General features: G+C 39.0%; 1 protein-coding gene across 1 annotated transcript; it reads left to right on the top strand.

Annotated features, from left to right (window-relative positions):
* The first annotated feature begins 236 nt into the window (after positions 1–236).
* On the top strand, positions 237–26016 carry gusb (glucuronidase, beta). The gene is made up of 12 exons (XM_058088015.1): positions 237–703; positions 1423–1608; positions 1685–1866; positions 1956–2098; positions 3482–3669; positions 3829–3981; positions 4880–5058; positions 5145–5291; positions 7244–7328; positions 8973–9149; positions 9252–9387; positions 25488–26016. Exons 1-12 carry the CDS (start codon positions 485–487, stop codon positions 25637–25639), a joined length of 1947 nt encoding a protein of 648 aa, XP_057943998.1. The 5' UTR covers positions 237–484; the 3' UTR covers positions 25640–26016.
* The last annotated feature ends 1947 nt before the right edge of the window (positions 26017–27963 follow it).

Raw genomic sequence — 27963 nt, 5'->3', positions numbered from 1 at the left:
AATTCAGCAACAATAATGTTAATATTGAAAAATAACTTTAAAACAATTATTTTCTTGATATAAACAATATGAACAACACAACATTTGTAAAAATATTGATGTAGTATGCTTAAACTGCAGTAGTATACTTAGCCTGCCCTTGTTATCGATTATATCGACATCCGGATCGATCCGCCCGAGTGGTGAGTGAAACATCCGGGTACTGACGGCTTTGCCCAACCAATGCAAAGCGTGGAAGTGCGCGAATTCAGACAGCGAAGCAAACTTCCGGGTTCGCTTTCCACAAATGTTGTAAATCTACGAGCTAAAAAAAATACAGGTAGAATATAATTTGTCGTGCATATAGCGAAGTTGTAGATACAATGTTTGCGTTAACTACACTAAAGACAACGAATGCAGGAAATTGACGGGGCTATTTCACTAAAACAACACAATTATACGAAGAGGAAGGCCACATCCGGTTAGCGGATTAAACAGGGGGAACATGTCGACGCAGGGAAGACTGTCCGTGTTCGGGTTTATATTTTTTAGTGTGGTGGTGCGGGACGCCATGTGCATTCTGACATCAGGAATGCTATTTCCTCGCGAGTCTTCTTCCAGGGAAGTGAAGGACTTGAGCGGGCTATGGAGCTTCAGGGCCGACATGTCCCCAAACCGGAACCAAGGCTTTGAGAGAGCTTGGTACAAACGTCGTCTTACTGAGGTGAGCAGCTTTGCAGAATCTTGTTACGTGGTGTCACACGTAACAAGTTATTTTTCATTTTCATAAATGTATAATGACATTGCAGACGGAACTTGCAATGAGCTTAAACACAGGGGAAGGAAGTATGTTTCCATATGGCACGGGGGAGTCTCAATACAGCCATTATGTGTCATGTGTCGTTCTTGAACGAGCCGGCTCTTTGAAATGAAATACAGGAGATATCTTGCGTTATTGGGAGCCGATTAGTTTTTTCCTTGTTTTTTCTTTTCAATGCGAATATCATTGGCCTCAAAGTGGCGACGTCTTTGTGTTTACACTGAATAGAAGAAAGGGCGGAGTTAAACATGCTGTGGTGCTCGGAGTGCGGATTCGTTCATGACTGACACACCACTCCAGTGTTGAAAACTGCGTTTTGTCGCAAAATCTGGCGACACGTTTTCTCCAAAGCAACTAGAGACAAATGTAGTTACTTTTTCTGTCATTCTTGAATAGTTTTCCGGTATTTGAGGACTTTTAAGTGATCAGTGCACTGTCACCTGTGGCGGCACACTGATGGCCACTGATGGCACACTTTTTCTAATATACTTCATTCAGAGCTAAAATGTTTGTCATTCAGTCATTGCAGTCATTCATGCCAGGTGGTTCATAACCACCTGAAATTGCACCCACTAAAACAAACATTGTCAAAGTATGACTTCATTTCATGCCTTCTGATGTAGACCGGTCCAGTGATCGACATGCCTGTTCCGGCCAGCTTCAACGACATTACCCAGGACCCCAAATTGAGAGATTTCATTGGCTGGGTGTGGTATGAGAAAGAGATGGTGGTGCCTGCCCGCTGGCTCGCAGACGAAGGAATAAGGATTGTTCTCCGGGTGGGAAGTGCACATTATTATTCAGTGTTGGTAAGCATTGTTGACAAAATAAAAATCATATGTGTCGGTTTTGAGATGTCCCAACAGAGTCTCTTATCATTTTCAGTGGGTGAATGGGGTGAAAGTGACCGAGCACGTAGGCGGCCACCTTCCCTTTGAAGCAGACATCAGCGGTGTACTCCGAGATGACCCGACGACGCCCAGCAGGATCACCATTGCAGTCAACAACACTCTCACCCTGGAGACTCTTCCTCCAGGAACCATCCAGTACCTTAATGACTCCACCATGTAACGTCATTCACTTTGTCTACCCAGTTCAAACACTTTCCAGGAGATCAGTGGGAAGCTCATTGTTTTTTTTCTTTTTTATGCAACAGGTATCCTGAAGGTTTTTTTGTGCAAAACATCAACTTTGATTTCTTTAACTATGCCGGGATTCACCGTCCTGTATTGCTGTACACGACTCCCAAGGCTTATGTGGATGACATCACAGTGGTGACGGACTTCTTGGATAGCACAGGTACATAAAAAAAATACACCTTCCAGTGTATGAAATCAACTGACACAAATTATGAGCCCTCAACACGTGAACTAGCATCCCTATAGTCACTTTTACACTCATTTTACCCAATATATTGGACGTAATAAGTGGAAATAAGTCATTTAAGCTTGGCGTGGGTTACTGCCGCAACAGTTCTGGATTATAACTCACATAATTCAAGGCTGTTCTGGTGCTTGTGTGTCTCACCAAACATAGTACCACCACTGACACCGGTGGTCAGTGGAGCATACGACATATGATCACAATAGAGCATGGGGTCTCAAACACGCGGCCCGCGGGCCAAATGTGGCCCGCAGGACACTAGTTTGAGGCCCCCGCCTTGATATGAAAGTTTAATGTTATTGCGGGCCGCGCAAGTTTGATATGGATGCTGTATGGTATCATGTACCCAGAAAAAAATTATTACGTTTGATTAATGTTCATGTTAAAGGTTAAATAACTGTTAATAGTTATCCTCCCTATCTGTGTGGAAGTGGTAAGTTTTTGGCTATTTAAGTTTAAAGGAAATAACTTATACCGTTTAGGTCGCTAGCTCTCTAGTTTGCGAGTTAGCATGTGTCTCAAGGCCCTTGCAGTTGCGCAATATGTTGTAAATAAAAAGAGTATAAATGTGACTATAGTCGTGTTTTGTCATGTCTACAGGGCTCTAATAATGCTTTGTTCATTTTAATCTAAAAAAAATCATTTCTCTACCCACCAACTATATGTGGTTTCTTAAGTTTTTATTATTTGCCGTTTTATTATTATTATTATATTTATTTATTTATTACTGATTGATTGATTTTCTTTATTCTTGATTTGTTTATTTATTTGTCATCTTATTTTGTGTAGAAAAATAAAAAGTAAGATATTTGAGAACAGTGGAATGTTTTATCAGAGCTTTTCTTGTAGAAAATTGGAACCAAAGCAAAGTTTTTAATTTTTTTTGTTTTTAATAAATGTTTTTTTTTTTTTTTTTTGGAAAACCTGATGCGGCCCAGTCTCACCCAGACCTGAGCTCCAGTGGCCCCCAAGTAAATTGAGTTTGAGACCCCTGCAATAGAGTATCTTATTAGCCTTGTTAATGCTTGAAAATGCTTAATTTAGGAAAAAAACACGCAAGATTTGCTATATTTTGACTAATTATAGGCCGTATTCAACTGCGCAAATTAATACATTTTTAAAGAAATGTTACAGTGGAGTTACAAAATTTTTGCTTTTTGTGCTATTTGTGTATTTTGCTTGCAAAATAGGTATTTTTGTTGCAGAAAACACATCTTGTTAAGCTATAAATATGTGATAACAAAGCATTAGACTGTGCCTGATGTTGTTGGCCAACGTTTGAATGATTTGTGTTTTCAGGTCTAGTCCGATACAAAGTATCCGTCCAAAATGCCGCTGGAGCCACCCTGAAGGTCCTACTGACAGATAAAGATGCCCACACAGTGGCGTCCTCCAGTGGGCCATCTGGAGTGCTCAAAGTCCCTGATGTCAAACTCTGGTGGCCGTACTTGATGCATGAGAATCCCGCTTATCTCTACTCTTTGGAGGTGAGCGCACTTTTAAGTCAGGACGCCTTTTACACTTCCAGACATTTTTTGACTACAGTATACTTTGTCACTGTCGTATAAAAGCTGCTGAAACGTGATAACCGGGAAGCAAAATGCAGCTAAAATTCCCCACTGTTCTTATCCTCACTTAACGTGAAGGTTCGCTTGATGGCAGCGGATGGAAGCTCGGCATATGAGGATGTGTACACGCTACCAGTCGGCATCCGCACCGTCGCCGTCACCAGCACCCAGTTCCTCATCAACGGCAAGCCCTTCTATTTCCACGGAGTCAATAAGCACGAGGACGCTGATGTGAGTACTACTAGATGGAGGCACACAACTTACTTATGTCTTGGAGGCAGCATGAACTTCACCAGTGGTCCCCAACACCACTTTAGCATGGCCGCCATAACCATCCTCTTTCACTTTGTTGGTGTAAAAAATTAGTATTTATTTGTAATGGTTTAATTTCATTTGAACATGCATCAGTTCCCAGTTCCACATGTCCAAAAGGAGTAGGAAGAAGCAAATCTTATTAAATCCTACCCCTCCATCTGGTACTTTTACAATCAGTAACTGTTACATTTGTTCACTTCCTGCTTTCCATAATACAGTTTAAGGTTTTTTTTATTTATTTATTTTTTTGAAATTTTAATTTTTTGTCCCGTACCGAAGTACAAAGTGATAAGACCATACAATGACATTATGTGTACAATGACATATATTTAATCCCTTTAACATTGTTGTACATTGTACATTTAAAAATCAATAGTACATAGTAGGCTGCACGGCGGTTGAGTGGTTAGCACGTAGACCTCACAGCTAGGAGACCCGAGTTCAATCCCATCTCTGCATGTTCTCCCCGTGCATGCGTGGGTTTTCTCCGGGTACTCCGGTTTCCTCCCACATTCCAAAAACATGCTAGGTTAATTAGCCACTACAAATTGTCCATAGGTATGAATGTGAGTGTGAATGGTTGTTTGTCTATATGTGCCCTGTGATTGGCTGGCCACCAGTCCAGGGTGTACCCTGCCTCTCGCCCGAAGACAGCCGGCGACCCTTGTGAGGATAAGCCATAGAAAATGAATGAAGGAAGTTACAGTACATAATATTGAAGTAATAGTACATAACATTGAATAGAATCATGGCTACAACATGGAGGGGTTCTAGTGTTCCTTGGTTTTATTGTTGTGTTTGTCTGATGTCATAGATTCGAGGTAAAGGCTTAGACTGGCCTCTGATCGTCAAGGACTTCAACTTACTGAAGTGGTTGGGAGCCAACTCGTTCCGCACCAGCCACTACCCGTACGCAGAGGAGATCCTGCAGATGTGTGACCGCCACGGCATTGTGGTCATAGATGAATGCCCGGGGGCGGGCATCAAAGACATGTAAGTGCAAATTATTGGTGACATGGCAAGGCAAGAAAATACCTGCGACGAAGCGTCATCGTGTCATACTGTCTGTCCGTGCGCAGTCGTAGTTTCGGCAACGCCTCCCTGGCCCATCATCTGGATGTCATGGATGAGCTGGTGCGTCGGGACAAGAACCATCCTTCTGTGGTCATGTGGTCAGTGGCCAACGAGCCGGCATCGGAGATGGCTCCTGCTGATTTTTACTTCAAGTGAGTTCTTTCCATGCATTAGGGGCCATTACGGGATTTCAAAAATATATGAAAGGAAGAAATCATTGTGGTTTCATGGTTGAATACGGCCTGTAATTAGTAATAATTAGTCAAAAAATAGCATATTTAAGCAAATGTTATTTATTAATTTTAAAGCACAGAAATAAGACAAATGAACTATGACATTGTGTTGATATGTAGTATTCCACACTGATCACCGGGTGTCAGTAATCTTAGAGTAATAATCTTAAGATCATTGGCCCCCCCCCCCAATTAAGGACATAGCAAACAGCCGCTGCGCACCAAGAGCCTGTCGGCTCTACTCCTATCTATCCATCCATCCATCCATCCATCCAAACCCCATCCATCCATCCATCCAAACCCCATCCATCCAAACCCCATCCATCCAAACCCCATCCATCCAAACCCCATCCATCCATTCATCCATCCAAACCCCATCCATCCATCCATCCAAACCCCATCCATCCATCCAAACCCCAGCCATCCAAACCCCATCCATCCATCCATCCATCCATCCATCCATCCAAACCCCATCCATCCATCCAAACCCCATCCATCCATCCATCCATCCAAACACCATCCATCCATCCATCCAAACTCCATCCATCCAAACCCCATCCATCCATCCATCCATCCAAACCCCATCCATCCATCCATCCATCCATCCAAACCCCATCCATCCATCCATCCAAACCCCATCCATCCATCCATCTAAACCCCATCCATCCATCCATCCAAACCCCATCCATACATCCATCCAAACCCCATCCATCCATCCATCTATCCATCCAAACACCATCCATCTATCCATCCAAACACCATCCATCCATCCATCCATCCATCCATCCAAACACCATCCATCCATCCAAACACCATCCATCCATCCATCCATCCATCCATCCAAACCCCATCCATCCATCCATCCATCCAAACCCCATCCATCCATCCATCCATCCAAACCCCATCCATCCATCCAAACCCCATCCAAACCCCATCCATCCATCCAAACCCCATCCATCCATCCATCCATCCAAACCCCATCCATCCATCCATCCAAACCCCATCCATCCATCCATCTATCCATCCAAACCCCATCCATCCATCTATCCAAACCCCACCCACCCATCCATCCATCCATCAAAAAGTAAAAATTCTATAAAAATATAGAAATTACAAATATTGAAAATATTAAAATGTAGAAAATATGTATTTAAAAATAAAAAAATGACTTGTAGAAAAATGTACACAATATATATTTTTTAAACTTCAAATAAAGATAATTTATTTAGTGGGCCATAAATAAATAAATACATCAATGAGAGAATATATCCAAAAATATATTTTGACAAATAAAAATGTAGGAAAAAAATGAAATAAAATAAAATGGTTTAAGTAGAAGTGTTAAGATGAGACAATAGCCACCAGGAAGTACTGGACAGAACAGGAAGTCCAAAAAAAAAAAAAAGTGAGGGAGAGAGTCTGGCGGTGTGTGTGTGTGTGTGTGTGTGTGGTACTGAAGAAGACGACTTTTGTGGTTTTAGTTCCCAGGAAGAGGAGGAGGACAGCAATGTCCTGGTAGGCCGTGTTTCATCTGCTGTTTTGTGGAAAAAAACGATTTCATTAAAATCTTTCTCTATAACATCTTAATGTGGACTAATAATAGTAATTCTATGATGGGTTATGCCAGTGTAAAGGGTGCTATTTCATATCCAGAGGGCTGTAATAATATTAAAAAGTATTTCAAAGTTCATAAACAGGTTTTCTAAGCTAACAAGATCTCATGAGATTTAAAGGTGACTCGATTTCTCATTCAGGACAAAAAACAAATACAATGTAAGAAATGTGTGCACAGCACACTTCCTGTAAATTGCATAAGTGTAAGTAACCAGTAGCCACTTGTTCTAGTCATGTGTTGTTTGTGTGTCCCTCAGGAGTTTAATTGGACATACAAAGACCCTGGATCCCACCCGACCTGTGACTTATATCACAAACAGTTACTATACCAGAGACAGAGGGGTGAGTTATCTTCATTTTGTCTTCATTGAGTCAGTACATTCTTAGTTTTGGCAGTAGGGGCGCACGTCTTGGATGTTTTGTAGCAAGTACCAACCAACCACGCGATGCTTTTCACATCATTTTGTGGAGTTATTTAGTGCAAGATTAACATTTTATATTCATGTATGCATTATTTGTTGAAGAGTTAAAATAAATACATCAATGAGAGCATATATCCAAAAATATATTTTAAATGACAAATAAAAATGTAGAAAAAAAGGAAATAAAATATAATGGTTTAAGTAGAAGTGTACAATGTAATTAAACATGACTGTAAACTATACTGTAAATAAAAAAAATCAAAAAGTAAAAATTCTATCAAAATATAGAAATTACAAATATTAAAATGGAGAACATATGTATTTGAAAATAAAAAAATGACTTGTTGAAAAATGTACAAAATAAAAAAAAATGTAAAAACTTCAAATAAAGATCATTTACAATAAAGTGGGCCTTAACTAAATAACAATGTATGTTGTAAGAGTTGAAATAAATACATCAATGAGAGCATATATCCAAAAATATATTTTAAATGACAAATAAAAATTTGGAAAAAAATCAAATAAAATATAATGGCTTAAGTAGAAGTGTACAATGTCATAAAAAATGACTCTAAACTATACCGTAAATAAGAAATCAAAAAGTAAAAATTCTATCAAAATATAGAAATTACAAATATTAAAATGTAGAAAATATGTATTTAAAAATACAAAAAATACTTGTAGAAAAATGTACAAAATACATTTAAAAAAAAAACTCAAATAAAGATCATTTACAATAAAGTGGGCCGTAAATAAATAAATAAATACATCAATGAGAGAATATATCCAAAACTATATTTTGACAAATAAAAATGTAGAAAAAAATGAAATAAAATAAAATGGTTTAAGTAGAAGTGTACAATGTAATTAAAAATGACTATAAACTATACTGTAAATAAAAATTCTATCAAAATATAGAAATTACAAATATTAAAATGTAGAAAATATTTATTTAAAAATAAAAAAATGACTTGTAGGAAAATGTACAAACTTCAAATAAAGATAATTTACACTAAAGTGGGCCGTAACTAAATAACCAACGGAAAATGTGGGTCCCAGGTTAAGTCAAGTAAAGAGCCCATCCTCAGAGTTAAATGCCATAAGAAATAAAATAAAAATAAAAAATGCCATAAGGTGCCATGTGAGAGTTTTTAACGCCCAATTTAAAATGGCTAATTGCACCCAATTTGGGCATTTTCACTTGGGGTGTACTCACTTTGTTGCCAGCACGTTAGACATGAATGCTTGTGTGTGTTGCTATTTTGAGGGCACAGTAAACATGAATTTTCTTGAATTATTCAAGCTGTACACTGACCACATTGTATGAGAGTGTGGCGTCCTCATGGCCGTCCCGTGAAAACATATAAGATTATTTGCAGAAAAGTCCTTGAGAATTGTTCACATTCCTCTGCCCTGATGTTTTGTATTTGAAGTCAAATCCCGTCTTAATGAGATGGCTGACGTCCCTTGCATGAGGAAAAAGCTGCATATTTCCAGTGATATCCCAGCTCTACTGGGAATGCAGCTTTAATAATCTCCATCTCCTCTCATCTCCTGTGCCAAGGCCAGCTATGTGGACGTGGTTTGCGTCAACAGCTACTCCTCCTGGTACCACGATCCAGGCCACTTGGAGGTCATCCCCATCCAGCTCAACACGCAGTTCGAGAACTGGTACGGAAAGTACAAGAAGCCCATCATCCAGACCGAATACGGAGCAGACGCCGTGCCGGGTCTTCACAGCGTGAGGACGCGTTTCCCGTCCACAGCCAAGCAATCCACTCCCCTGCTGCACCAGGCAGCGAAGCACGTTGACGCCCTGCTTTGTTTTCTTTTCTCGCTCCAGGATCCGCCCTTGATGTTTACTGAGGAGTACCAGAAGGTAGTCTTGCAGAGCTACCACAACGTGTTCGACCAGAAGAGGAAGAAGTATGTCATCGGTGAACTCATCTGGAACTTTGCCGACTTCATGACTGCACAAGGTACTGCTTTCTGCACAGCACCACACACCTCCCACCCGCTCTTGGACGGCCTTAGTTCCCTTAGTTCCCCCCGGACATGACTGGGGCGTGGCTGGTTTATGTTGCAGCACACCACATGACAAAAAACTCAACTTAAAAATACCCCAAATATTCATTTTACAACAGTAAGCATGAAAACTATAACGTATATAACAAGAGAAGGTTGTCATCAGTACATTTACAAGAGCAAAACATTGTACATTTATGAGGAAAAAGTGAAAAATGTATGAGAAAAAAAGTCAGTGTACGACCCAAAATTTACTAGAATGAGTCATACATTTGAGTATAAAATTTGTACATTTACAAAGTATGATTTTTTTGTAAATGCATTATTCTTATGACTGTACAAACAAAACCTCCTGAATTTACAAGATAAAAAGTTGTACATTTACAAGAAAAGTCATAAAAGTTACAAAAAGAAAGTCTTATAGAAGACTATAGCTTAACATTTATGACAAGAAAGTTTTACATTTACAAGAAAAAAAAATGTACAAACAAATCTAACATTAATGATAATAAAGTTGTCAAGTTACGAAAAGTAGTGAATTCATGAGAAGAAAGTCTGATATTTGTAAGACGAAAAGTTGGACTTTTAGAAGAAAAAAAAAAGTTGTTCATTTATGAGAATAAAGCGAGAATAAAGTCTTACAAGAAAAGAAAGTTGTAAATTAACGAGAAAAAGTGTTAATTTATGACTTTTTCCTCATGAATGTAACAAGAATACCTCACGGGAAACCTCCCACACACTCAACAGGGGCACCAGGAGGACCCAAAAAGGGTATAAAATGCGAGTGTAAAATTTTGTGATTTTTGACAAAAAACGTAAGGGGTTAGTATGGCGTTTTTTTCAGTTTTTTCAAAGTGCTGCTAATGCACTTTTCTGGTGAAAAAAACACTGGAAACCTCACACACGCATCAGGGGCCTGAGAAGCACCCAAAAATGGCATAAAATGCCAGTGTTTGAATTTGATGATTTTGACAAAAAACGTAAGGGGTTAGTATGCCGTTTTTTTCAGATTTTTCAACTTGCTTCTAATGCACTTTTCTGGTAGAAAAAACACGGGAAACCTCCCACACACTCAACAGGGGCCCCAGGACGACCCAAAAATGGCATAAAATGCGAGTGTAAAATTTTGTGATTTTTTACAAAAAACGTAAGGGGTTAGTATGGCGTTTTTTTCAGTTTTTTCAAAGTGCTGGTAATGCACTTTTCTGGTGAAAAAAACACTGGAAACCTCACACACACGCATCAGGGGCACGAGAAGCACCCAAAAATGGCATAAAATGCCAGTGTTTGAATTTGGTGATTTTTGACAAAAAACGTAAGGGGTTAGTATGGCGTTTTTTTCAGTTTTTTCAAAGTGCTGCTAATGCACTTTTCTGGTGAAAAAAACACTGGAAACCTCACACACACGCATCAGGGGCCCCAGGAGGACCCAAAAAGGGCATAAAATGCGAGTGTAAAATTTTGTGATTTTTGACAAAAAACGTAAGGGGTTAGTATGGCGTTTTTTTCAGTTTTTTCAAAGTGCTGGTAATGCACTTTTCTGGTGAAAAAAACACTGGAAACCTCACACACACGCATCAGGGGCCTGAGAAGCACCCAAAAATGGCATAAAATGCCAGTGTTTGAATTTGATGATTTTGACAAAAAACGTAAGGGGTTAGTATGCGTTTTTTTCAGTTTTTTCAAAGTGCTGCTAATGCACTTTTCTGGTGAAAAAAACACTGGAAACCTCACACACACACGCATCAGGGGCCCCAGAAGCACCCAAAAATGGCATAAAATGCCAGTGTTTGAATTTGATGATTTTGACAAAAAAACGTAAGGGGTTAGTATGGCGTTTTTTTCAGTTTTTTCAAAGTGCTGCTAATGCACTTTTCTGGTGAAAAAAACACTGGAAACCTCACACACACGCATCAGGGGCCCCAGGAGGACCCAAAAAGGGCATAAAATGCGAGTGTAAAATTTTTTGATTTTTGACAAAAAACGTAAGGGGTTAGTATGGCGTTTTTTTCAGTTATTTCAAAGTGCTGGTAATGCACTTTTCTGGTGAAAAAAACACTGGAAAACTCACACACACGCATCAGGGGCACGAGAAGCACCCAAAAATGGCATAAAATGCCAGTGTTTGAATTTGGTGATTTTGACAAAAAACGTAAGGGGTTAGTATGGCGTTTTTTTCAGATTTTTCAACTTGCTTCTAATGCACTTTTCTGGTAGAAAAAACACGGGAAACCTCCCACACACTCAACAGGGGCCCCAGGAGGACCCAAAAAGGGCATAAAATGCGAGCGTAAAATTTTGTGATTTTTGACAAAAAACGTAAGGGGTTAGTATGGCGTTTTTTTCAGTTTTTTCAAAGTGCTGCTAATGCACTTTTCTGGTGAAAAAAACACTGGAAACCTCACACACACGCATCAGGGGCCTGAGAAGCACCCAAAAATGGCATAAAATGCCAGTGTTTGTATTTGATGATTTTGACAAAAAACGTAAGGGGTTAGTATGCCGTTTTTTTCAGATTTTTCAACTTGCTTCTAATGCACTTTTCTGGTAGAAAAAACACGGGAAACCTCCCACACACTCAACAGGGGCCCCAGGAGGACCCAAAAAGGGCATAAAATGCGAGTGTAAAATTTTGTGATTTTTTAAAAAAAACGTAAGGGGTTAGCATGGCGTTTTTTTCAGTTTTTTCAAAGTGCTGGTAATGCACTTTTCTGGTGAAAAAAACACTGGAAACCTCACACACACGCATCAGGGGCACGAGAAGCACCCAAAAATGGCATAAAATGCCAGTGTTTGAATTTGATGATTTTGACAAAAAACGTAAGGGGTTAGTATGGCGTTTTTTTTTTTTCAATTTTTCAACTTGCTGCTAATGCACTTTTCTGGTAGAAAAAACACGGGAAACCTCCCACACACTCAACAGTGGCCCCAGGAGGACCCAAAAAGGGCATAAAATGCGAGTGTAAAATTTTGTGATTTTTGACAAAAAACGTAAGGGGTTAGTATGGCGTTTTTTTCAGTTTTTTCAAAGTGCTGCTAATGCACTTTTCTGGTGAAAAAAACACTGGAAACCTCACACACACGCATCAGGGGCCCCAGGAGGACCCAAAAAGGGCATAAAATGCGAGTGTAAAATTTTGTGATTTTTGACAAAAAACGTAAGGGGTTAGTATGGCGTTTTTTTCAGATTTTTCAACTTGCTTCTAATGCACTTTTCTGGTGAAAAAAACACTGTAAACCTCACACACACGCATTAGGGGCCTGAGAAACACCCAAAAATGGCATAAAATGCCAGTGTTTGAATTTGGTGATTTAGACAAAAAACGTAAGGGGTTAGTATGCCGCTTTTTTCAGTTTTTTCAACTTGCTGCTAATGAACTTTTCTGGTAGAAAAAACACGGGAAACCTCCCACACACTCAACAGGGGCCCCAGGAGGACCCAAAAATGGCATAAAATGCGAGTGTAAAATTTTGTGATTTTTGACAAAAAATGTAAGGGGTTAGTATGGCGTTTTTTTCAGTTTTTTCCAAGTGCTGCTAATGCACTTTTCTGGTGAAAAAAACACTGGAAACCTCACACACACGCATCAGGGGCCTGAGAAGCACCCAAAAATGGCATAAAATGCCAGTGTTTGAATTTGGTGATTTTGACAACAAACGTAAGGGGTTAGTATGGCGTTTTTTTCAGTTTTTTCAAAGTGCTGGTAATGCACTTTTCTGGTGAAAAAAAACACTGGAAACCTCACACACACGCATCAGGGGCCCCAGGAGGACCCAAAAAGGGCATAAAATGCGAGTGTAAATTTTTGTGATTTTTGACAAAAAACGTAAGGGGTTAGTATGGCGTTTTTTTCAGTTTTTTCAAAGTGCTGCTAATGCACTTTTCTGGTGAAAAAAACACTTGAAACCTCACACACACGCATTAGGGGCCTGAGAAGCACCCAAAAATGGCATAAAATGCCAGTTTTTGAATTTGATGATTTTGACAAAAAACGTAAGGGGTTAGTATGGCGTTTTTTCAAAGTGCTGCTAATGCACTTTTCTGGTGAAAAAAACACTGGAAACCTCACACACACGCATCAGGGGCCTGAGAAGCACCCAAAAATGGCATAAAATGCCAGTGTTTGAATTTGATGATTTTGACAAAAAACGTAAGGGGTTAGTATGGCGTTTTTTTCAGTTTTTTCAAAGTGCTGGTAATGCACTTTTCTGGTGAAAAAAAACACTGGAAACCTCACACACACGCATCAGGGGCCTGAGAAGCACCCAAAAATGGCATAAAATGCCAGTGTTTGAATTTGATGATTTTGACAAAAAACGTAAGGGGTTAGTATGGCGTTTTTTTCAGTTTTTTCAAAGTGCTGCTAATGCACTTTTCTGGTGAAAAAAACACTGAAAACCTCACACACACGCATCAGGGGCCTGAGAAGCACCCAAAAATGGCATAAAATGCCAGTGTTTGAATTTGATGATTTTGACAAAAAACGTAAGGGGTTAGTATGGCGTTTTTTTCAGTTTTTTCAAAGTGCTGCTAATGCACTTTTCTGGTGAAAAAAACACTGGAAACCTCACACACACGCATCAGGGGCATGAGAAGCACCCAAAAATGGCATAAAATGCCAGTGTTTGAATTTGGTGATTTTGACAAAAAACGTAAGGGGTTATTATGCCGCTTTTTTCAGTTCTTTCAACTTGCTGCTAATGAACTTTTCTGGTAGAAAAAACACGGGAAACCTCCCACACACTCAACAGGGGCCCCAGGAGGACCCAAAAATGGCATAAAATGCGAGTGTAAATTTTTGTGATTTTTGACAAAAAACGTAAGGGGTTAGTATGGCGTTTTTTTCAGTTATTTCAAAGTGCTGGTAATGCACTTTTCTGGTGAAAAAAACACTGGAAAACTCACACACACGCATCAGGGGCACGAGAAGCACCCAAAAATGGCATAAAATGCCAGTGTTTGAATTTGGTGATTTTGACAAAAAACGTAAGGGGTTAGTATGGCGTTTTTTTTTCAGATTTTTCAACTTGCTTCTAATGCACTTTTCTGGTAGAAAAAACACGGGAAACCTCCCACACACTCAACAGGGGCCCCAGGAGGACCCAAAAAGGGCATAAAATGCGAGTGTAAAATTTTGTGATTTTTGACAAAAAACGTAAGGGGTTAGTATGGCGTTTTTTTTAGTTTTTTCAAAGTGCTGCTAATGCACTTTTCTGGTGAAAAAAACACTGGAAACCTCACACACACGAATCAGGGGCCCCAGGAAGACCCAAAAAGGGCATAAAATGCGAGTGTAAAATTTTGTGATTTTTGACAAAAAACGTAAGGTTTTTTTCCAGTTTTTTCAAAGTGCTGCTAATGCACTTTTCTGTGAAAAAAACACTGGAAACCTCACACACACGCATTAGGGGCCTGAGAAGCACCCAAAAATGGCATAAAATGCCAGTGTTTGAATTTGATGATTTTGCCAAAAACGTAAGGGGTTAGTATGGCGTTTTTTTCAGTTTTTTCAAAGTGCTGCTAATGCACTTTTCTGGTGAAAAAAACACTGGAAACCTCACACACACGCATTAGGGGCCTGAGAAGCACCCAAAAATGGCATAAAATGCCAGTGTTTGAATGTGATGATTTTGACAAAAAACGTAAGGGGTTAGTATGGCGTTTTTTTCAGTTTTTTCAAAGTGCTGCTAATGCACTTTTCTGGTGAAAAAAACACTGTAAACCTCACACACACGCATCAGGGGCCTGAGAAGCACCCAAAAATGGCATAAAATGCCAGTGTTTGAATTTGATGATTTTGACAAAAAACGTAAGGGGTTAGTATGGCGTTTTTTTCAGTTTTTTCAAAGTGCTGCTAATGCACTTTTCTGGTGAAAAAAACACTGGAAACCTCACACACACGCATCAGGGGCATGAGAAGCACCCAAAAATGGCATAAAATGCCAGTGTTTGAATTTGGTGATTTTGACAAAAAACGTAAGGGGTTAGTATGCCGCTTTTTTCAGTTCTTTCAACTTGCTGCTAATGAACTTTTCTGGTAGAAAAAACACGGGAAACCTCCCACACACTCAACAGGGGCCCCAGGAGGACCCAAAAATGGCATAAAATGCGAGTGTAAATTTTTGTGATTTTTGACAAAAAACGTAAGGGGTTAGTATGGCGTTTTTTTCAGTTATTTCAAAGTGCTGGTAATGCACTTTTCTGGTGAAAAAAACACTGGAAAACTCACACACACGCATCAGGGGCACGAGAAGCACCCAAAAATGGCATAAAATGCCAGTGTTTGAATTTGGTGATTTTGACAAAAAACGTAAGGGGTTAGTATGGCGTTTTTTTTCAGATTTTTCAACTTGCTTCTAATGCACTTTTCTGGTAGAAAAAACACGGGAAACCTCCCACACACTCAACAGGGGCCCCAGGAGGACCCAAAAAGGGCATAAAATGCGAGTGTAAAATTTTGTGATTTTTGACAAAAAACGTAAGGGGTTAGTATGGCGTTTTTTTTAGTTTTTTCAAAGTGCTGCTAATGCACTTTTCTGGTGAAAAAAACACTGGAAACCTCACACACACGAATCAGGGGCCCCAGGAGGACCCAAAAAGGGCATAAAATGCGAGTGTAAAATTTTGTGATTTTTGACAAAAAACGTAAGGTTTTTTTTCCAGTTTTTTCAAAGTGCTGCTAATGCACTTTTCTGTGAAAAAAACACTGGAAACCTCACACACACGCATTAGGGGCCTGAGAAGCACCCAAAAATGGCATAAAATGCCAGTGTTTGAATTTGATGATTTTGCCAAAAAACGTAAGGGGTTAGTATGGCGTTTTTTTCAGTTTTTTCAAAGTGCTGCTAATGCACTTTTCTGGTGAAAAAAACACTGGAAACCTCACACACACGCATCAGGGGCCCCAGGAGGACCCAAAAAGGGCATAAAATGCGAGTGTAAAATTTTGTGATTTTTGACAAAAAACGTAAGGGGTTAGTATGGCGTTTTTTTCAGATTTTTCAACTTGCTTCTAATGCACTTTTCTGGTGAAAAAAACACTGTAAACCTCACACACACGCATTAGGGGCCTGAGAAACACCCAAAAATGGCATAAAATGCCAGTGTTTGAATTTGGTGATTTTGACAAAAAACGTAAGGGGTTAGTATGGCGTTTTTTTCAGTTTTTTCAAAGTGCTGCTAATGCACTTTTCTGGTGAAAAAAACACTGGAAACCTCACACACACGCATCAGGGGCATGAGAAGCACCCAAAAATGGCATAAAATGCCAGTGTTTGAATTTGGTGATTTTGACAAAAAACGTAAGGGGTTAGTATGCCGCTTTTTTCAGTTCTTTCAACTTGCTGCTAATGAACTTTTCTGGTACAAAAAACACGGGAAACCTCCCACACACTCAACAGGGGCCCCAGGAGGAACCAAAAATGGCATAAAATGCGAGTGTAAAATTTTGTGATTTTTGACAAAAAACGTAAGGGGTATGGCGTTTTTTTCAGTTTTTTCAAAGTGCTGCTAATGCACTTTTCTGGTGAAAAAAACACTGGAAACCTCACACACACGCATCAGGGGCCTGAGAAGCACCCAAAAATGGCATAAAATGCCAGTGTTTAAATTTGGTGATTTTGACAAAAAACGTAAGGGGTTAGTATGGCGTTTTTTTCAGATTTTTCAACTTGCTTCTAATGCACTTTTCTGGTAGAAAAAACACGGGAAACCTCCCACACACTCAACAGGGGCCCCAGGAGGACCCAAAAAGGGCATAAAATGCGAGTGTAAAATTTTGTGATTTTGGACAAAAAACGTAAGGGGTTAGTATGGCGTTTTTTTCAGTTTTTTCAAAGTGCTGCTAATGCACTTTTCTGGTGAAAAAAACACTGGAAACCTCACACACACGCATCAGGGGCCCCAGGAGGACCCAAAAAGGGCATAAAATGCGAGTGTAAAATTTTTTGATTTTGACAAAAAACGTAAGGGGTTAGTATGGCGTTTTTTTCAGATTTTTCAACTTGCTTCTAATGCACTTTTCTGGTAGAAAAAACACGGGAAACCTCCCACACACTCAACAGGGGCCCCAGGAGGACCTAAAAATGGCATAAAATGCGAGTGTAAAATTTTGTGATTTTTGACAAAAAACGTAAGGGGTTAGTATGGCGTTTTTTTCAGTTTTTTCAAAATGCTGCTAATGCACTTTTCTGGTGAAAAAAACACTGGAAACCTCACACACACGCATCAGGGGCCCCAGGAGGACCCAAAAAGGGCATAAAATGCGAGTGTAAAATTTTGTGATTTTTGACAAAAAACGTAAGGGGTTATAGTATGGCGTTTTTTTCAGTTTTTTCAAAGTGCTGGCAATGCACTTTTCTGGTGAAAAAAACACTGGAAACCTCACACACACGCATCAGGGGCCTGAGAAGCACCCAAAAATGGCAAAAAATGCCAGTGTTTGAATTTGGTGATTTTGACAAAAAACGTAAGGGGTTAGTATGCCGCTTTTTTCAGTTCTTTCAACTTGCTGCTAACGAACTTTTCTGGTAGAAAAAACACGGGAAACCTCCCACACACTCAACAGGGGCCCCAGGAGGACCCAAAAAGGGCATAATATGCGATTTTGTGATTTTTGACAAAAAACGTAAGGGGTTAGTATGGCGTTTTTTTTCAGTTTTTTCAAAGTGCTGCTAATGCACTTTTCTGGTGAAAAAAACACTGGAAACCTCACACACACGCATCAGGGGCCTGAGAAGCACCCAAAAATGGCATAAAATGCCAGTGTTTGAATTTGATGATTTTGACAAAAAACGTAAGCGGTTAGTATGGCGTTTTTTTCAGTTATTTCAAAGTGCTGGTAATGCACTTTTCTGGTGAAAAAAACACTGGAAAACTCACACACACGCATCAGGGGCCTGAGAAGCACCCAAAAATGGCATAAAATGCCAGTGTTTGAATTTGGTGATTTTGACAAAAAACCTAAGGGGTTAGTATGGCGTTTTTTTCAGATTTTTCAACTTGCTTCTAATGCACTTTTCTGGTAGAAAAAACACGGGAAACCTCCCACACACTCAACAGGGGCCCCAGGAGGACCCAAAAAGGGCATAAAATGCGAGTGTAAAATCTTGTGATTTTTGACAAAAAACGTAAGGGGTTAGTATGGCGTTTTTTTCAGTTTTTTCAAAGTGCTGCTAATGCACTTTTCTGGTGAAAAAAACACTGGAAACCTCACACACACGCATCAGGGGCATGAGAAGCACCCAAAAATGGCATAAAATGCCAGTGTTTGAATTTGGTGATTTTGACAAAAAACGTAAGGGGTTAGTATGCCGCTTTTTTCAGTTCTTTCAACTTGCTGCTAATGAACTTTTCTGGTAGAAAAAACACGGGAAACCTCCCACACACTCAACAGGGGCCCCAGGAGGACCCAAAAAGGGCATAATATGCGAGTGTAAAATTTTGTGATTTTTGACAAAAAACGTAAGGGGTATGGCGTTTTTTTCAGTTTTTTCAAAGTGCTGCTAATGCACTTTTCTGGTGAAAAAAACACTGGAAACCTCACACACACGCATCAGGGGCCCCAGGAGGACCCAAAAAGGGCATAAAATGCGAGTGTAAAATTTTGTGATTTTTTACAAAAAACGTAAGGGGTTAGTATGGCGTTTTTTTCAGATTTTTCAACTTGCTTCTAATGCACTTTTCTGGTAGAAAAAACAAGGGAAACCTCCCACACACTCAACAGGGGCCCCAGGAGGACCCAAAAAGGGCATAAAATGCGAGTGTAAAATTTTGTGATTTTTGACAAAAAACGTAAGGGGTTAGTATGGCGTTTTTTTCAGTTTTTTCAAAGTGCTGCTAATGCACTTTTCTGGTGAAAAAAACACTGGAAACCTCACACACACGCATCAGGGGCCCCAGGAGGACCCAAAAAGGGCATAAAATGCGAGTGTAAAATTTTGTGATTTTTGACAAAAAACGTAAGGGGTTAGTATGGCGTTTTTTTCAGTTTTTTCAAAGTGCTGCTAATGCACTTTTCTGGTGAAAAAAACACTGGAAACCTCACACACACGCATCAGGGGCCTGAGAAGCACCCAAAAATGGCATAAAATGCCAGTGTTTGAATTTGATGATTTTGACAAAAAACGTAAGGGGTTAGTATGGCGTTTTTTTCAGATTTTTCAACTTGCTTCTAATGCACTTTTCTGGTAGAAAAAACACGGGAAATCTCCCACACACTCAACAGGGGCCCCAGGAGGACCCAAAAATGGCATACAATGCGAGTGTAAAATTTTGTGATTTTTGACAAAAAACGTAAGGGGTTAGTATGGCGTTTTTTTCAGTTTTTTCAAAGTGCTGCTAATGCACTTTTCTGGTGAAAAAAACACTGGAAACCTCACACACACGCATCAGGGGCCCCAGGAGGACCCAAAAAGGGCATAAAATGCGAGTGTAAAATTTTGTGATTTTTTACAAAAAACGTAAGGGGTTAGTATGGCGTTTTTTTCAGATTTTTCAACTTGCTTCTAATGCACTTTTCTGGTAGAAAAAACAAGGGAAACCTCCCACACACTCAACAGGGGCCCCAGGAGGACCCAAAAAGGGCATAAAATGCGAGTGTAAAATTTTGTGATTTTTGACAAAAAACGTAAGGGGTTAGTATGGCGTTTTTTTCAGTTTTTTCAAAGTGCTGCTAATGCACTTTTCTGGTGAAAAAAACACTGGAAACCTCACACACACGCATCAGGGGCCCCAGGAGGACCCAAAAAGGGCATAAAATGCGAGTGTAAAATTTTGTGATTTTTGACAAAAAACGTAAGGGGTTAGTATGGCGTTTTTTTCAGTTTTTTCAAAGTGCTGCTAATGCACTTTTCTGGTGAAAAAAACACTGGAAACCTCACACACACGCATCAGGGGCCCCAGGAGGACCCAAAAAGGGCATAAAATGCGAGTGTAAAATTTTGTGATTTTTGACAAAAAACGTAAGGGGTTAGTATGGCGTTTTTTTCAGTTATTTCAAAGTGCTGGTAATGCACTTTTCTGGTGAAAAAAACACTGGAAAACTCACACACACGCATCAGGGGCCTGAGAAGCACCCAAAAATGGCATAAAATGCCAGTGTTTGAATTTGGTGATTTTGACAAAAAACGTAAGGGGTTAGTATGGCGTTTTTTTCAGATTTTTCAACTTGCTTCTAATGCACTTTTCTGGTAGAAAAAACACGGGAAACCTCCCACACACTCAACAGGGGCCCCAGGAGGACCCAAAAAGGGCATAAAATGCGAGTGTAAAATTTTGTGATTTTTGACAAAAAACGTAAGGGGTTAGTATGGCGTTTTTTTCAGTTTTTTCAAAGTGCTGCTAATGCACTTTTCTGGTGAAAAAAACACTGGAAACCTCACACACACGCATCAGGGGCATGAGAAGCACCCAAAAATGGCATAAAATGCCAGTGTTTGAATTTGGTGATTTTGACAAAAAACGTAAGGGGTTAGTATGCCGCTTTTTTCAGTTCTTTCAACTTGCTGCTAATGAACTTTTCTGGTACAAAAAACACGGGAAACCTCCCACACACTCAACAGGGGCCCCAGGAGGACCCAAAAAGGGCATAATATGCGAGTGTAAAATTTTGTGATTTTTGACAAAAAACGTAAGGGGTTAGTATGGCGTTTTTTTCAGTTTTTTCAAAGTGCTGCTAATGCACTTTTCTGGTGAAAAAAACACTGGAAACCTCACACACACGCATCAGGGGCCTGAGAAGCACCCAAAAATGGCATAAAATGCCAGTGTTTGAATTTGATGATTTTGACAAAAAACGTAAGGGGTTAGTATGGCGTTTTTTTCAGATTTTTCAACTTGCTTCTAATGCACTTTTCTGGTAGAAAAAACACGGGAAATCTCCCACACACTCAACAGGGGCCCCAGGAGGACCCAAAAATGGCATACAATGCGAGTGTAAAATTTTGTGATTTTTGACAAAAAACGTAAGGGGTTAGTATGGCGTTTTTTTCAGTTTTTTCAAAGTGCTGCTAATGCACTTTTCTGGTGAAAAAAACACTGGAAACCTCACACACACGCATCAGGGGCCTGAGAAGCACCCAAAAATGGCATAAAATGCCAGTGTTTGAATTTGATGATTTTGACAAAAAACGTAAGGGGTTAGTATGGCGTTTTTTTCAGATTTTTCAACTTGCTTCTAATGCACTTTTCTGGTAGAAAAAACACGGGAAATCTCCCACACACTCAACAGGGGCCCCAGGAGGACCCAAAAATGGCATACAATGCGAGTGTAAAATTTTGTGATTTTTGACAAAAAACGTAAGGGGTTAGTATGGCGTTTTTTTCAGTTTTTTCAAAGTGCTGCTAATGCACTTTTCTGGTGAAAAAAACACTGGAAACCTCACAAACACGCATCAGGGGCCCCAGGAGGACCCAAAAAGGGCATAAAATGCGAGTGTAAAATTTTGTGATTTTTTACAAAAAACGTAAGGGGTTAGTATGGCGTTTTTTTCAGATTTTTCAACTTGCTTCTAATGCACTTTTCTGGTAGAAAAAACAAGGGAAACCTCCCACACACTCAACAGGGGCCCCAGGAGGACCCAAAAAGGGCATAAAATGCGAGTGTAAAATTTTGTGATTTTTGACAAAAAACGTAAGGGGTTAGTATGGCGTTTTTTTCAGTTTTTTCAAAGTGCTGCTAATGCACTTTTCTGGTGAAAAAAACACTGGAAACCTCACACACACGCATCAGGGGCCCCAGGAGGACCCAAAAAGGGCATAAAATGCGAGTGTAAAATTTTGTGATTTTTGACAAAAAACGTAAGGGGTTAGTATGGCGTTTTTTTCAGTTTTTTCAAAGTGCTGCTAATGCACTTTTCTGGTGAAAAAAACACTGGAAACCTCACACACACGCATCAGGGGCCTGAGAAGCACCCAAAAATGGCATAAAATGCCAGTGTTTGAATTTGATGATTTTGACAAAAAACGTAAGGGGTTAGTATGGCGTTTTTTTCAGATTTTTCAACTTGCTTCTAATGCACTTTTCTGGTAGAAAAAACACGGGAAATCTCCCACACACTCAACAGGGGCCCCAGGAGGACCCAAAAATGGCATACAATGCGAGTGTAAAATTTTGTGATTTTTGACAAAAAACGTAAGGGGTTAGTATGGCGTTTTTTTCAGTTTTTTCAAAGTGCTGCTAATGCACTTTTCTGGTGAAAAAAACACTGGAAACCTCACACACACGCATCAGGGGCCTGAGAAGCACCCAAAATGGCATAAAATGCCAGTGTTTGAATTTGATGATTTTGACAAAAAACGTAAGGGGTTAGTATGGCGTTTTTTTCAGTTTTTTCAAAGTGCTGCTAATGCACTTTTCTGGTGAAAAAAAACACTGGAAACCTCACACACACGCATCAGGGGCCCCAGGAGGACCCAAAAAGGGCATAAAATGCGAGTGTAAAATTTTGTGATTTTTGACAAAAAACGTAAGGGGTTAGTATGGCGTTTTTTTCAGTTTTTTCAAAGTGCTGCTAATGCACTTTTCTGGTGAAAAAAACACTGAAAACCTCACACACACGCATCAGGGGCCTGAGAAGCACCCAAAAATGGCATAAAATGCCAGTGTTTGAATTTGATGATTTTGACAAAAAACGTAAGGGGTTAGTATGGCGTTTTTTTCAGTTTTTTCAAAGTGCTGCTAATGCACTTTTCTGGTGAAAAAAACACTGGAAACCTCACACACACGCATCAGGGGCATGAGAAGCACCCAAAAATGGCATAAAATGCCAGTGTTTGAATTTGGTGATTTTGACAAAAAACGTAAGGGGTTAGTATGCCGCTTTTTTCAGTTCTTTCAACTTGCTGCTAATGAACTTTTCTGGTAGAAAAAACACGGGAAACCTCCCACACACTCAACAGGGGCCCCAGGAGGACCCAAAAATGGCATAAAATGCGAGTGTAAATTTTTGTGATTTTTGACAAAAAACGTAAGGGGTTAGTATTGCGTTTTTTTCAGTTATTTCAAAGTGCTGGTAATGCACTTTTCTGGTGAAAAAAACACTGGAAAACTCACACACACGCATCAGGGGCACGAGAAGCACCCAAAAATGGCATAAAATGCCAGTGTTTGAATTTGGTGATTTTGACAAAAAACGTAAGGGGTTAGTATGGCGTTTTTTTTCAGATTTTTCAACTTGCTTCTAATGCACTTTTCTGGTAGAAAAAACACGGGAAACCTCCCACACACTCAACAGGGGCCCCAGGAGGACCCAAAAAGGGCATAAAATGCGAGTGTAAAATTTTGTGATTTTTGACAAAAAACGTAAGGGGTTAGTATGGCGTTTTTTTTAGTTTTTTCAAAGTGCTGCTAATGCACTTTTCTGGTGAAAAAAACACTGGAAACCTCACACACACGAATCAGGGGCCCCAGGAGGACCCAAAAAGGGCATAAAATGCGAGTGTAAAATTTTGTGATTTTTGACAAAAAACGTAAGGGTTTTTTTCCAGTTTTTTCAAAGTGCTGGTAATGCACTTTTCTGTGAAAAAAACACTGGAAACCTCACACACACGCATTAGGGGCCTGAGAAGCACCCAAAAATGGCATAAAATGCCAGTGTTTGAATTTGATGATTTTGCCAAAAAACGTAAGGGGTTAGTATGGCGTTTTTTTCAGTTTTTTCAAAGTGCTGCTAATGCACTTTTCTGGTGAAAAAAACACTGGAAACCTCACACACACGCATTAGGGGCCTGAGAAGCACCCAAAAATGGCATAAAATGCCAGTGTTTGAATGTGATGATTTTGACAAAAAACGTAAGGGGTTAGTATGGCGTTTTTTTCAGTTTTTTCAAAGTGCTGCTAATGCACTTTTCTGGTGAAAAAAACACTGGAAACCTCACACACACGCATCAGGGGCCCCAGGAGGACCCAAAAAGGGCATAAAATGCGAGTGTAAAATTTTGTGATTTTAGACAAAAAACGTAAGGGGTTAGTATGGCGTTTTTTTCAGTTTTTTCAAAGTGCTGCTAATGCACTTTTCTGGTGAAAAAAACACTGGAAACCTCACACACACGCATCAGGGGCCCCAGGAGGACCCAAAAAGGGCATAAAATGCGAGTGTAAAATTTTGTGATTTTAGACAAAAAACGTAAGGGGTTAGTATGGCGTTTTTTTCAGTTTTTTCAAAGTGCTGCTAATGCACTTTTCTGGTGAAAAAAACACTGGAAACCTCACACACACGCATCAGGGGCCCCAGGAGGACCCAAAAAGGGCATAAAATGCGAGTGTAAAATTTTGTGATTTTAGACAAAAAACGTAAGGGGTTAGTTAGTATGGCGTTTTTTTCAGTTTTTTCAAAGTGCTGGTAATGCACTTTTCTGGTGAAAAAAACACTGGAAACCTCACACACACGCATCAGGGGCATGAGAGGCACCCAAAAAATGGCATAAAATGCCAGTGTTTGAATTTGGTGATTTTGACAAAAACGTAAGGGGTTAGTTTGTCGGTTTTTTCAGTTTTTTCAACGTGCTCCTAATGCACTTTTCTGGTGAAAAAAACACTGGAAATTGGTAATTTTTAACAAAAAATGTATGCCGTTTTTTAGGGGGGTGGGGTTCAACTTGCTTCTAATGCACTTTTCTGGTGAAAACCAGAAAGAAGAAAGTCGTAAATGAACAAGACTATAGTTTTACATTTACAAGAATAAAGTCTCACCTTTACAAGGAATAGTCGTTAATTAATACAACTACAGTCTTACGTTCATAAGAATTTTTTTTAATTTACAAGAAAAAAATAATGTATGCGAAAGTCATACATTAATAAAAATTGTCAAGTTAGGAGAAGTTGTGAATTTACAAGAAAAAATCTCTTACATTTGTAAAACAAAAGAAAGTTGAGAAGTCTTAAATGAGAAGAAAGTCATAAATGAACAAGAATAAAAAACTTTTCTTGAACATTTATGAGAAAATGCATTTTTTGTTACTTTATGACATTATTGTCATTTACAAATTGATGTTTACCGATTTCCATGACGAATTATTGACAAGCTTCTTGTGGCCCCCCCTCTGTGTTTGCAGCCCTCATTCGTGTGGTGGGCAACAAGAAGGGTATTTTCACCCGGCAGAGGCAGCCCAAAGCAGCGGCTTTCACCCTGAGGCAAAGATACTGGAGGCTCGCAAATGAAACGGGCAAGATACCTCCTTGGACCAAATACCCCTGCACGCTCTGAGGCTCGAGTCATGTGCACGGCCAACTGGTTACATCATCATTTGCAATAATCAGACTGGATCAATCGACGTCCAATCACCAGCTGTGTTTCTGAGTGCCTTATTAATGATGGATGTGCTTGATGATGACGATGAATTAATGCAAGTTTAAAACGCAATTGAAAATTGGCGACACTAAAGTGCTTCAGAATATTAGTTATGCAACAATCCTGCTGAGGCCGAGGCGCCATCACAACGGCAAAGCTTGTCCCAGACGCCACATCATAGCGGAACCTTGTTTTTTTTGTGTGATCAGTCGTAATTGTGTCAGCAGTTGCATGTATTTCTAAATGAATGATTGCACAATTTCAAGAGGAAAATAAAGTTGGTCAGTATTTTATTCATTTCGGGTGGTGGGATTTCTTATTCAAATGTCACATTTGGATGACTAGAAATGGATCCATTTACAAAAAAAAACTTGTAAAGTTATAAGAAACGCATAAATGAACAAGACTATAGTCTTACATTTACAAGAAAAGGTCGTTAATGAAAGGGATAAAGTCTTAGATTTACCAAAAAGTCATAAATTAAGAAGAAAGTCGTTAATTAACAAGACTATAGTCACATTCATGAGAATAAAGTCTTACATTTACCAGAAAAGTCGTAAATTTACAAGACTGTATTACAAGACTTGCATTCATAAGAAGACTTACATTTAAAAGAAAAAATCTTTTTAAAAAAATTAAGTCTTACATTTACAAGAAATAGTTAATGAAAGGGAATAAAGTCTTACATTTACGAGAATAATCTCTTACATTTACCAAAAAAAGTCGTAAATTAACAAGAAGAAAGTCTTGCATTCACAAGAAGAGAGTAGTTAACAAGACTATAGTCTTACATTCATGAGAAGAAAGTTTAAAATTTACAGGAAAAAAATATACGAGAAAATCGTACATTAATGATAAAGTTGTCAAGTCATGAGAAGTCGTGAATAAACGAGAAGAAAGTCTTACATATGTAAGACAAAAAACTTGAAGTTGTACATTTATGAGAATAAAGTCTCACATAAGAAAAGAGTCTTACATTTACCAGAAGAAAGTTGTAAATTAACGAAACTATAGTCTTACATTTAAAAAAAAAAGTCGTAAATTAACAAAAAGAAAGTCTTGCATTTACCAGAAGAAAGTTTAAATTTTACAGGAAAAAATATGAGAAAGTCATACATTAATGATAAAGTTGTCAAGTTATGAGAAGTCGTGAATAAAACGAGAAGAGTCTTACATATGTAAGACAAAAAACTTGAAGCTGAACATTTAACAAGAACAAGAAAAGAAAGAACAAGAACAAGAAAGGCAAATTCTGCAGCAGGATGGCGCTCCTTCTCATACTTCAGCCTCCACATCCAAGTTCCTGAAAGCCAAGAAGGTCAAGGTGCTCCAGGATTGGCCAGCCCAGTCGCCAGACATGAACATTATTGAGCATGTCTGGGGTAAGATGAAGGAGGAGGCTTGGAAGATGAAGCCGAAAAATCCTGATGAACTCTGGGAGTCCTGCAAGACTGCTTTCTTGGCCATTCCAGATGACTTCATCAATAAGTTATTTGAGTCATTGCCAAGACGTATGGATGCAGTCCTCCTCCAAGCTCATGGAAGCCATACACAATATTAATTCTTTTTTCCAAGGTACAATGACTTTATGTTCTGATGTTATTGTAGCATATTTGTGTATTCAACATTAAGTATATGTATTATTTCTACATTTTTTTGTATGCGACAAGACTTTTGTCCAAGCAAAATCTGACCTTTATGTCCTAATTAAATGATAAAACTCAATGAATGGTACAAAACTTTATTTTGATATAAAAAGCATAATCTAGAGGGCTTTGCCTTTCATATAAGTCATTTCTGATTCCAATTGAGCAACTACAAGTCAAGTTATTATTTGTTGTTCCTACAACTTGGATAAGCGACAAGACTTTTGTCAGGGACTGTAGTCTTACATTCATAAAAAAGTTTAACATTTACAGGGAAGGAAAAAAAAGTCGTGAATACGCAAGACAAAAACTTGAAGTTGTACATTTATGAGAATAAAGTCTTACATAAGAAAAGAGTCTTACATTTACAAGAAAGTCGTAAATTAACAAGACTATAGTCTTACATTCATGAGAAGACTTACATTTAAATGAAGTCTTACATTTACAAGAATAAAGTCTTACATTTACAAAAAAAGTCATAAATTAAGAAGAAAGTGGTTAATTAACAAGACTATAGTCTTACATTCATGAGAAGAAAGTTTAACATTTACTGGAAAAAAATATGAGAAAGTCGTACATTAACGATAAAGTTGT

The sequence above is a fragment of the Doryrhamphus excisus genome, chromosome 11 (assembly GCF_030265055.1).
Source record: "Doryrhamphus excisus isolate RoL2022-K1 chromosome 11, RoL_Dexc_1.0, whole genome shotgun sequence".
NCBI classification, from domain to species: domain Eukaryota; kingdom Metazoa; phylum Chordata; class Actinopteri; order Syngnathiformes; family Syngnathidae; genus Doryrhamphus; species Doryrhamphus excisus.
The sequence above is the reverse complement of the archived record's forward strand: the minus strand, read 5'-3'. Positions and strand labels throughout refer to the sequence as shown.

Coding starts and splice junctions, on each gene's coding strand:
- gusb (XM_058088015.1), top strand. CDS start 485: ATGTCGACGCAGGGAAGACTGTCCGTGTTCGGGTTTATATTTTTTAGT. Junction 704..1,422: donor ACAAACGTCGTCTTACTGAG/GTGAGCAGCTTT, acceptor CTTCTGATGTAG/ACCGGTCCAGTGATCGACAT. Junction 2,099..3,481: donor GGACTTCTTGGATAGCACAG/GTACATAAAAAA, acceptor TTGTGTTTTCAG/GTCTAGTCCGATACAAAGTA.